Here is a 12,087-nt window from a genome sequence, read left to right as displayed (position 1 = left end):
TCCACGAGAGCCGAGGTCAACCCCGCACTGCATCCCCCGTTGCCGCCCTTGCTATCTCACTACTGCCGTTTACGGCTCTACGGCACCGCTGTCGAACTATAATGGGGGTCCGCTGAGGGTTTGGTGGCGTCCTTAAGGGGATCCTAGCTCCAATGAGTTCGAGGATTCGGCGAGTACGCGGTGTGGAGGGCGCTCGCGTCTTGGTGTGCGTGGGGCGTTCTGCGCCGGCTCTGGCTCCAGATTCATGAGCGCAGCATTCGAGACTCTGCTGAAGATGACTTCAAGGGCAGTGGTGGGAGGAGAGGAGGTGGAGCAGGAGGAGAGCTGATTGAGCCAAAACGAAGAGGGGCAGGGGGGCGGAAGGAAACACAGATGGAATCGAGGGCAGTTATGGGAAGGATATTTATGGAGGATGAAGAGGGCAGGCAGTCGAGGGGTGGATGGGCGGGAGTGCGGCCGAGAACGAAGAAGGGGGAAGGAATGTTGAGGGGTGAGGGCTGAGGAGAGAGGGCGTGGAGGAGAGGCAAGAGGCACAGAGGAGCGTGGGTTTACACCGATGGTCCGGCGAAGTCAAGGCAAATGTTACAGTGCGATACAATGCGGATTCATATAGCTGCCAGTTTATGTTGGCCAAACATCCCAATCGCAGGGCCCTCCTTAAACGAAGTATGTATTTCAAGTGAGGTCTAATTGGATTCACGGATAGATGGGGAGGGACAGTCACAGGCAGCGGAGAGGACTGTGTTGAGCCTGGACTAGAAGAGGCTCAGGTTTGTAAAATTCCCAAACCCGTGGGACCTGAGAATTGGCCAGAGGCCAGCAGTCCAGCGAATGTGTTTGTGCACCCGTCTCTGTGAGCTTTATGAATGGTATCGCTTGCTGCTCTCATCTACCGCATGGATCCCTCCCGGGACTCTCCCTCATTATTTACTCATCAAACCAAAACACGGAGCTTTATTTGCACCGACACCTAACGTTGTATCGGCACGTCTTGCTCTCATACGTATTTTATTTTCATTTGCGCGTATTTCGTTTGCAGCTGTTTATTACTCTCGTTTGTTAGTCGTGCGATATTCCTTGAGGACCCTGCACTAACTCTCTGCAATATTTTTGTGTTTTTGTTGTTGCTGCTGCTGTGCCCACGCACCACGGATCTCCCTTGTGAAATAGCCGGGCAACTGAATAAACGGGGGTCATTCGTGTTACAAACCAACTTCGACTTCACTTAAACGTATCCCTCTGTATGCACAAGCTTTCTCCGGTGCTCTTGGTTTCCTTCCATGAGAAAAGAAAAACACTCTTTTCAAAAATAATTGACCAAGCGTCCAAATGAGTGAGAGGCTTGAGACTCTCGGCGAGGCTTTCCCAGATAAATAAAAAATAACTTTATTTTTCCATTGGATGGTTTCCGTGGTGTCATAGCACGCTGGGATCCTGGGCTCGATTTCCCTGCATGTCAGTTGAGGCGATGGTGCAAGTTTTCTTCAATCCACCACCTCGCCTATCACTGCCGGCGCCTCAGTCAACGCAGCAGTGCACAATGGATTCACCGCGGTCGGTCGATCGACAGCTCGTGCCGGGCGGGGTAAAGTGTGGGTACTTTACACCTCTTGCAAGATATCTGGCCGGTGTGAAAAAGTAAGCCATATACCCTCTCTAGGAGGAAGGGTCTTTCCGCCAACAGTACCGTGTGACGTGAAATTTCAGGGCATGCCCCTGTACCTTACTTTCTGTTTTTTTACAACGACAAAAAAGGTTTCCAAACCAGTTGGAGAGGGAGGCATTGGAAGGCCGAATGAAAGGGGAGGGGAAAAATATTGATGTTAATCCGACTGAGTGGGGTGATGTATGTGTGATCCGTGGAAGGGGGTCATGTGGTGGGACAGGGAGGGCTTGCTGGTCAAGCCACTGGGTGGGGGGCTGAGGGTTCCCTGGGATCTCGCTGCACGACCGTTGCAGAGGCGAGCCCTTGAGCGAGGAGGCGCGAGTTGGCGTCGCTGGAAGTGTCGCGGGTTTACAAACGAAGAAAATAACGGCGGGATTTCGAGCAATTGCGTACACGTATCATTGTTGGCCCATTGATCGTACGTGACGTCTTTGAAATTAAAGCCCCCGTGGTATAATCCACACGGCAGGAATTCACCTACTTTCTCAACACACCCCCCTCCCCCGCATGCAAAAAAACCTGTCCTTGAAACCTGAAACACAATTTAAGCGCATGCCTCGTAGAACAAACTAGCGCTGAGCCCTTTTATCTTTTTTAATCGCGGTTCTTCACAGTTGTACTCACTTATTTTGATAAGGGCTTCGAAATGTGCTTTTTGGAAAGGTTGCGGTGCTTTCTTTGAGAGGTCGTGTCTTAAAGTCAATTCTGCGTCGCGCGGGGATTGACGCGTCACGTGGTTTGAGCATCTCGGGTTCATCGGCAGCGTTAATGCAGCGTGGGCGAGTCGAGTTTACCACAGCCCCTTAAAGGAACAATATCATCATCATCGTCGTCGTCTCCCATGATCTATCTACTGCTGGAATCAAGGCATCTCCGAGCCATCGCCACACGTCACAGTCTCGTGATGTGGTAGCTACAAAATGAAAGCTGTTTCAATGTTGTCTTCCTGAATATATTCATGACCAGAATCACAGCCTGGCATTCCTGATGATTCATTATATGATGTGATAATAATGTTTAGTGTTTTATATCGCTTCGGTTATATGAATTGCATCTGACAGTCGCCGAGGAACCACAGGCGAACTGGAAAGCAGCCAGGGTGGTTGAGCCAGCGCTGCCAAAAAATACCCAAACTCTACAGTCCTATGCATATTAAGATGTTTTCAGCCAATCAATGAGCGTTCCTACGTTGCGGGCGTATACTGGAGCACCCAGACGTGGGAGAAGGCAACGCTCGATCCCATAGAGAAGGGGCAGGCGATATTATTCCACACATTGTTGTACCGTCTTCTCTTGGTGAACAAGCGTACAGCAGATCCTCGACACCCACGAGTGCGGTGATCAACCAACCCCTCGCTGCTGCCTGTACAGTGCTGGATTACAGGCCACGTGCATAGCCACCGCAGCTGCCCAGCTATGTCCCAGATCATTGAACCACGGGAATTGGGGAGGCGATTGGGGTTTAATCGTTACGACCCATTTATTAAAAAAAAAAACAGACTCAGCTCATCAACAATGTACACGGGTAACTGCTTGTTGTGATCTCCAACCCCGGCCCGGTGAGGCAGCTCGCTGTCGGTGTGTGACGAGTGCGTGGCTGTGTCCTCTTCCACGTTCTTGTTTTCAGGGACCTCAAGAACAATCTCATCAGCACGATCGAGCCGGGGGCTTTTCTCGGATTGTCCGAGCTCAAGCGACTGTGAGTACCTGGAGAAGACGAAGCAAATCACACACGGCTGCTTACATTTGTTGGGTCTGTGCCTCTTCGCGAGCTCGCGATGATGCGGTCGCAAGCGAGCTGCCTGGATATTCCAGCTCAGTAATGGATTATTTAAAAAAAAAATCTACCTCTTGAGTATTACCCTCTCGTATGCTTGCTTGGTGAGTTCACTCAGGGAGGGCACACTCCTTTCCCTCCCACATGAAGTCAAATTATCATTTAAGGATCCTTAGTGCAGAACACGAGTCTTGAGATTCAGTAAAAATGTATTGGGTGAACAAATGGCATTATTATTATTTTACATTTTATACCAATACCACAAACGTATGTCTGCTCTTCTCCCGCGACTGAACTGCCGGATAGCGCACGGCATGACGAATACACCGCAAGCGCTACACACGCGGACACCGATTGGCTCGAGACAAAACAAAAATAAAAATAACTTTTTTGCCGGCAATTTCTTTTTTTTCCTTTTTTCCTGCAGGGATCTTTCGAACAACAGGATCGGCTGCCTGAGCTCGGAGACGTTTGTGGGACTCGCCAGCCTCACGCGCCTGTACGTTGCCCATCGGTCCGCGCGAACACGTAACGCTCGCAAACCGCTTGGCGCGATTCACAGGGCACTCCGTCAGATCCCCCCCAAGTCTAGGGCCCCGGGGGGCTTCAATTCAGCCAACGAGTTTCTCCGCATCGCTAGAGGAAAGAAAGCGTGGGGAAAAGGAAAAAAAAACACGAATAATGTTGGCTTCTGGAAACCATGAAAGCACAAAGCGGGGCCACGACAGACCCAACAGGACAAAGTGATTTCGCGCCCAGCACACCACATCAAGTGTGCCTCTCACCTTTAACCGTGGCTACGACGAGTCACGTGCCACCTGTAGGCGAGCAGCGACCCGGAATATATTGCCGAAGCGGGCGAACCACATTCGAGGAATGCAAGCATTAAACAATTTTTTTTTATGTTACTAGGGAAGACCCAGTGAGGAATAGGTGTTACCCTTTTAACTGGCACAAAAACTGACACCTTTATTCAAGGCATCATGTTTGCAATAACCACAACACAAGCAGTCAAAATGCAAACAAAAAAGAAAACTCTGATAATAATATGCACTGTCCTTGAATTTGATTGGTCCACACCCGAGACGGCTTTTCTTAGAGCCTAGTCTCCATTGGCGTCTTCTGGTCCAACAGGTCTCATAATGTCAATGCCCACTCCGAGCCCTCAATACTCTGATAGTGCGCTGTTTTTGAGTTGTACGCCTTTTGGCGTCTTCTGGTCCAACACCAATGGAGACTAGGCTCTAAGAAAAGCTGTCTCGGGTGTGGACCAATCAAATTCAAGGACAGTGCATATTATTATCAGAGTTGTCTTTTTTGTTTGCATTTTGACTGCTTGTGTTGTGGTTATTGCAAACATGATGCCTTGAATAAAGGTGTCAGTTTTGTGCCAGTTAAAAGGGTAAAACTTATTCCTATATCTTGTTACTGGCAAAGGAGGTCTCATAATGTAAATGCTCACCCCGAGCCCTCAATACTCTGATAGTGCGCTGTTTTTGAGTTGTACGCCTTTTGGCGTCTTCTGGTCCAACACCAATGGAGATTAGGCTCTAAGAAAAGCCGTCTCGGGTGTGGACCAATCAAATTCAAGGACAGTGCATATTATTATCAGAGTTGTCTTTTTTGTTTGCATTTTGACTGCGTGTTGTGGTTATTGCAAACATGATGCCTTGATATTCTTAGTTTTTTCGGTAAAGTCACGTTGAAGAGAAACAACAAACTAACAAAATATATATAAAACAATAAAAAATGTTCACGACGTTTCGACCATAACTCAAACGGTCATCATCAGGTGTGTCGGTTTGCATAAATTTATTTTTAAAACGGCACATTTATTTATTTATAAAAAAAAAACCGTTGGCGTCACGCGCAGCGATTGGCAGTTTGCCCAGGACTAGTCCATCTATTTTTTTTTTTAAAAGAGGAGGGGGGAGACGAAATTTTTTATAATGTATGCTGTCTGAAAGCCACTGTAAGCGTGAACAATCAATCAAGAACTGAAATGATTTATCAAATCTTTCCAATGATTGCTAAGATAGAATCCATCTTCTCGGTTGAAATTGTCTCTGTGCTTGTATATGTGGATAGCCTCATGAACGAATCTCTCATGGAAGCCAGATGGCTTACAAAGAACCTCCGTCTTGGAAAAGTCAATGGCATGTGAGCCTACTGAATTAGAACAATGATCTGCTACGGCCGAGGTGTTGGTCCTACCGTGTTTAAGGTCTGCTTTATGTTCACGAATGCGGTCCGAGACATGGCGTTTGGTTTCTCCAATGTAACTACTACCACAGAGGCAACTTAGTTTGTAGACACCAGGGTATTGTATGTCCGGAATCACATCTTTTACAGACGGAACCAGATCACGGATTTTATGTAATGTGTTGAAACGGACCTGGATCTTGTGTTTATTCAAGATTTTGGAGATCTTTTTTGTGATCCCAGCAATGTAGGGTAAAGTGATGGTTTTGAAAGGCTCCTCAAGAGGGTTCTTCTTCATGGTTTGAGTGATAGCTTTGCGGATTGTATAGTCGGAGTAACCATTAGCCCTAAGAGCTTGGTGTACGTGCTTGAGTTCACTGCTTATGTGTTCCTGGTCGGATATGCATTGGGCTCTATGATACAGAGTCTTGATGAGAGAATTCTTCTGTGATGGATGGTGGTGGGAATCCGGTTTCAGATAAGCATCCGTATGGGTAGCTTTCCTGTAGACAGAGTGGCTCATTGAACCATCAGGTCTCTTTTTAATTAGGACATCCAAAAAAGGTATCTTGCCATCTATTTCGACTTCCATGGTAAATCTGATGGCTGGGTGTATGGAATTGATGTGGTCGAAGAATTGGTCTAGAGCAGGCCGGCCATGTGGCCAGATGACAAAAGTGTCATCCACGTACCTCTTCCATAAGGTTGGGCGCAGAGTGGCAGTCTGGATGGCGTCAGTCTCAAATTTCTCCATGAAAATGTTAGCTATAACTGGAGAAAGGGGGGAGCCCATTGGGGTGCCCTCAGTTTGTTTGTAGAAAGTTCCATTCCAAGTGAAGTATGTATTGGTTAAACAGTGTCTCACCAGTGGGGGTACCTCAGTGTTTAGTCCTTGATGAACCAAGTCTTCAATGATTGCAATGGTGTCAGGTACAGGAACCTTGGTGAATAAGGAAACTACATCAAAACTGACAAGCAGGTCGTCTGGGGACAGGGAAATACCCTTGATTGTTGATACCAGGTGAGTAGAATTTTGTACCGCAGAGGTGGTCTTTCCAGTGAAAGGACGCAGGATTTCAGACAAAAAACGAGCTAGTTTGTAGGTGGGGGAGCTGATAGTAGAGACTATGGGACGAAGAGGTGTATCAACTTTATGTATTTTTGGTAAGCCGTATAATCTTGGTGGCCTGGCAGCAGAAGGTTTCAACGAAAACTGTTTAGATTGATCAATTAATGCGGTTGAATCAGAAATTATTTTGTTGGTTTGTGTGACGAGGCTGTTGGTGGGATCTCTTTTTATTTTTGTATAACTACCATCGTCGAGTAATTCTTTAATTTTGTTGTTGTATTCTATTTTATCCATGATGACAGTAGCATTGCCTTTGTCAGCTGAGAGAACTACAATATCATTCCTCTTTTTTAATTTATATAATTCAAAACGCTCATCTTTGCTGAGGTTGCTAGCTGGCATCTTAGCGTTTTTGAGGGTTGCAGCGATTTCAGATCTTGCTACGTCTGCAGCGATGTGACCCAGGCCCCTGAGAGCAACGTCTACTTGGGCAATTATATCATTAACTGGTATGTGTTTAGGTGTGACTGCAAAGTTTAGACCTTTAGCTAAAACGGCCACCAAGATTATACGGCTTACCAAAAATACATAAAGTTGATACACCTCTTCGTCCCATAGTCTCTACTATCAGCTCCCCCACCTACAAACTAGCTCGTTTTTTGTCTGAAATCCTGCGTCCTTTCACTGGAAAGACCACCTCTGCGGTACAAAATTCTACTCACCTGGTATCAACAATCAAGGGTATTTCCCTGTCCCCAGACGACCTGCTTGTCAGTTTTGATGTAGTTTCCTTATTCACCAAGGTTCCTGTACCTGACACCATTGCAATCATTGAAGACTTGGTTCATCAAGGACTAAACACTGAGGTACCCCCACTGGTGAGACACTGTTTAACCAATACATACTTCACTTGGAATGGAACTTTCTACAAACAAACTGAGGGCACCCCAATGGGCTCCCCCCTTTCTCCAGTTATAGCTAACATTTTCATGGAGAAATTTGAGACTGACGCCATCCAGACTGCCACTCTGCGCCCAACCTTATGGAAGAGGTACGTGGATGACACTTTTGTCATCTGGCCACATGGCCGGCCTGCTCTAGACCAATTCTTCGACCACATCAATTCCATACACCCAGCCATCAGATTTACCATGGAAGTCGAAATAGATGGCAAGATACCTTTTTTGGATGTCCTAATTAAAAAGAGACCTGATGGTTCAATGAGCCACTCTGTCTACAGGAAAGCTACCCATACGGATGCTTATCTGAAACCGGATTCCCACCACCATCCATCACAGAAGAATTCTCTCATCAAGACTCTGTATCATAGAGCCCAATGCATATCCGACCAGGAACACATAAGCAGTGAACTCAAGCACGTACACCAAGCTCTTAGGGCTAATGGTTACTCCGACTATACAATCCGCAAAGCTATCACTCAAACCATGAAGAAGAACCCTCTTGAGGAGCCTTTCAAAACCATCACTTTACCCTACATTGCTGGGATCACAAAAAAGATCTCCAAAATCTTGAATAAACACAAGATCCAGGTCCGTTTCAACACATTACATAAAATCCGTGATCTGGTTCCGTCTGTAAAAGATGTGATTCCGGACATACAATACCCTGGTGTCTACAAACTAAGTTGCCTCTGTGGTAGTAGTTACATTGGAGAAACCAAACGCCATGTCTCGGACCGCATTCGTTGAACATAAAGCAGACCTTAAACACGGTAGGACCAACACCTCGGCCGTAGCAGATCATTGTTCTAATTCAGTAGGCTCACATGCCATTGACTTTTCCAAGACGGAGGTTCTTTGTAAGCCATCTGGCTTCCATGAGAGATTCGTTCATGAGGCTATCCACATATACAAGCACAGAGACAATTTCAACCGAGAAGATGGATTCTATCTTAGCAATCATTGGAAAGATTTGATAAATCATTTCAGTTCTTGATTGATTGTTCACGCTTACAGTGGCTTTCAGACAGCATACATTATAAAAAATTTCGTCTCCCCCCTCCTCTTTTAAAAAAAAAAAATAGATGGACTAGTCCTGGGCAAACTGCCAATCGCTGCGCGTGACGCCAACGTTTTTTTTTTATAAATAAATAAATGTGCCGTTTTAAAAATAAATTTATGCAAACCGACACACCTGATGATGACCGTTTGAGTTATGGTCGAAACGTCGTGAACATTTTTTATTGTTTTTTATATATATATTGTGTTATTTTGTTGTTTCTCTTCAAAGTGACTTTACCGAAAAAACTAAGAATATGAATTACTGCAGTCACGAAAGCTTTAAATCAAAATTTAATCGCCTCTACGGGGAGGGTTTTCACATAACTTTAAGATCCTTCAACAAACTCCGGGATAAGAAAGCTCAGCTGATCGAGTCTCTCACCTTCCTGAAGAGATGCCGCGACTCTGGGGTAATACCAATCGCATTTACACTGACCTCTGCTGCTGTAACTTCTTCTAATGCGAAACGAATTCTTTTCAAAACTAGCTTAGCTCTTATCTCAGAAAAAATCAGACTTATACGCACAGAACTAGATCAGTTAGACAAGACACTCTACAAATCACACTTATCATTGACGGCAATAATGTCCACATCGGATTGGGAACATGTAGACAATATGACTGCCTCTTCAGCTGCTACTATGTCGACCAAATGTAAGGAAAACCTGATTTCCAAATTTAACCTCCTCTTCAGCAAAAGACCGGACCCACACACCAAAAAGTTAGACGTTAATAAAGTCGTAATTAATCGCAGTAACAGTTCTATTTCCGATGGTCTGAAATCCGTTTTAGCTAAAGGTCTAAACTTTGCAGTCACACCTAAACACATACCAGTTAATGATATAATTGCCCAAGTAGATGTTGCTCTCAGGGGCCTGGGTCACATCGCTGCAGACGTAGCAAGATCTGAAATCGCTGCAACCCTCAAAAACGCTAAGATGCCAGCTAGCAACCTCAGCAAAGATGAGCGTTTTGAATTATATAAATTTAAAAAGAGGAATGATATTGTAGTTCTCTCAGCTGACAAAGGCAATGCTACTGTCATCATGGATAAAATAGAATACAACAACAAAATTAAAGAATTACTCGACGATGGTAGTTATACAAAAATAAAAAGAGATCCCACCAACAGCCTCGTCACACAAACCAACAAAATAATTTCTGATTCAACCGCATTAATTGATCAATCTAAACAGTTTTCGTTGAAACCTTCTGCTGCCAGGCCACCAAGATTATACGGCTTACCAAAAATACATAAAGTTGATACACCTCTTCGTCCCATAGTCTCTACTATCAGCTCCCCCACCTACAAACTAGCTCGTTTTTTGTCTGAAATCCTGCGTCCTTTCACTGGAAAGACCACCTCTGCGGTACAAAATTCTACTCACCTGGTATCAACAATCAAGGGTATTTCCCTGTCCCCAGACGACCTGCTTGTCAGTTTTGATGTAGTTTCCTTATTCACCAAGGTTCCTGTACCTGACACCATTGCAATCATTGAAGACTTGGTTCATCAAGGACTAAACACTGAGGTACCCCCACTGGTGAGACACTGTTTAACCAATACATACTTCACTTGGAATGGAACTTTCTATAAACAAACTGAGGGCACCCCAATGGGCTCCCCCCTTTCTCCAGTTATAGCTAACATTTTCATGGAGAAATTTGAGACTGACGCCATCCAGACTGCCACTCTGCGCCCAACCTTATGGAAGAGGTACGTGGATGACACTTTTGTCATCTGGCCACATGGCCGGCCTGCTCTAGACCAATTCTTCGACCACATCAATTCCATACACCCAGCCATCAGATTTACCATGGAAGTCGAAATAGATGGCAAGATACCTTTTTTGGATGTCCTAATTAAAAAGAGACCTGATGGTTCAATGAGCCACTCTGTCTACAGGAAAGCTACCCATACGGATGCTTATCTGAAACCGGATTCCCACCACCATCCATCACAGAAGAATTCTCTCATCAAGACTCTGTATCATAGAGCCCAATGCATATCCGACCAGGAACACATAAGCAGTGAACTCAAGCACGTACACCAAGCTCTTAGGGCTAATGGTTACTCCGACTATACAATCCGCAAAGCTATCACTCAAACCATGAAGAAGAACCCTCTTGAGGAGCCTTTCAAAACCATCACTTTACCCTACATTGCTGGGATCACAAAAAAGATCTCCAAAATCTTGAATAAACACAAGATCCAGGTCCGTTTCAACACATTACATAAAATCCGTGATCTGGTTCCGTCTGTAAAAGATGTGATTCCGGACATACAGTACCCTGGCGTCTACAAACTAAGTTGCCTCTGTGGTAGTAGTTACATTGGAGAAACCAAACGCCATGTCTCGGACCGCATTCGTGAACATAAAGCAGACCTTAAACACGGTAGGACCAACACCTCGGCCGTAGCAGATCATTGTTCTAATTCAGTAGGCTCACATGCCATTGACTTTTCCAAGACGGAGGTTCTTTGTAAGCCATCTGGCTTCCATGAGAGATTCGTTCATGAGGCTATCCACATATACAAGCACAGAGACAATTTCAACCGAGAAGATGGATTCTATCTTAGCAATCATTGGAAAGATTTGATAAATCATTTCAGTTCTTGATTGATTGTTCACGCTTACAGTGGCTTTCAGACAGCATACATTATAAAAAATTTCGTCTCCCCCCTCCTCTTTTAAAACAAAAAAAATAGATGGACTAGTCCTGGGCAAACTGCCAATCGCTGCGCGTGACGCCAACGGTTTTTTTTTTAATAAATAAATAAATGTGCCGTTTTTTAAATAAATTTATGCAAACCGACACACCTGATGATGACCGTTTGAGTTATGGTCGAAACGTCGTGAACATTTTTTATTGTTTTATATATATTGTGTTATTTTGTTGTTTCTCTTCAACGTGACTTTACCGAAAAAACTAAGAATATGAATTACTGCAGTCACGAAAGCTTTAAATCAAAATTTAATATGATGCCTTGAATAAAAGTGTCAGTTTTTGTGCCAGTTAAAAGGGTAAAACCTATTCCTATATCTTGTTACTGGCAAAGGAGGTCTCATAAAGACCCAGTGAGCTTATGTTCCTTTTTTTCAGAAGGGCCTCACCACAAATAATTGCTCAATGAAGTGGCTTATGTGGAAATGTATGTCAGCGAAATACCCTGAACGTGTTGTTGTTGTTGTCCTTCCCGCGCACCTCCGATTGGCATGGTTGGCTGCGTTTGGTGCAGACAAAGTTAAACACACAATACGTTTCTAAATGTGGAGGGGAAAATCTGAGGACCCGGAGGAAAAAAAGCCACATGGCCACTGGAAGAGAGATGCAAACCCCAAGAATACAG

General features: G+C 44.9%; 1 protein-coding gene across 2 annotated transcripts in view; it reads left to right on the top strand.

The window, feature by feature from the left end:
* The window catches only part of LOC116940664 (adhesion G protein-coupled receptor A3-like), a 113,373-nt gene that overhangs the window by 57,676 nt on the left and 43,610 nt on the right, over positions 1 to 12,087 (top strand). For both annotated transcript variants that reach the window (XM_032950791.2, XM_032950792.2), the window contains exons 3-4: positions 3,294 to 3,365; positions 3,871 to 3,942. In XM_032950791.2, coding sequence (XP_032806682.2) covers positions 3,294 to 3,365; positions 3,871 to 3,942 — 144 coding nt within the window. The remainder of the gene's footprint in view (positions 1 to 3,293; positions 3,366 to 3,870; positions 3,943 to 12,087) is intronic.

This window comes from Petromyzon marinus, chromosome 9, assembly GCF_048934315.1.
Source record: "Petromyzon marinus isolate PM22_M1 ecotype Great Lakes invasive population chromosome 9, UKy_Petmar_22M1.pri1.0, whole genome shotgun sequence".
Lineage (NCBI taxonomy): Eukaryota > Metazoa > Chordata > Hyperoartia > Petromyzontiformes > Petromyzontidae > Petromyzon > Petromyzon marinus.
This window is presented reverse-complemented; position numbering and strand designations above follow the sequence as displayed.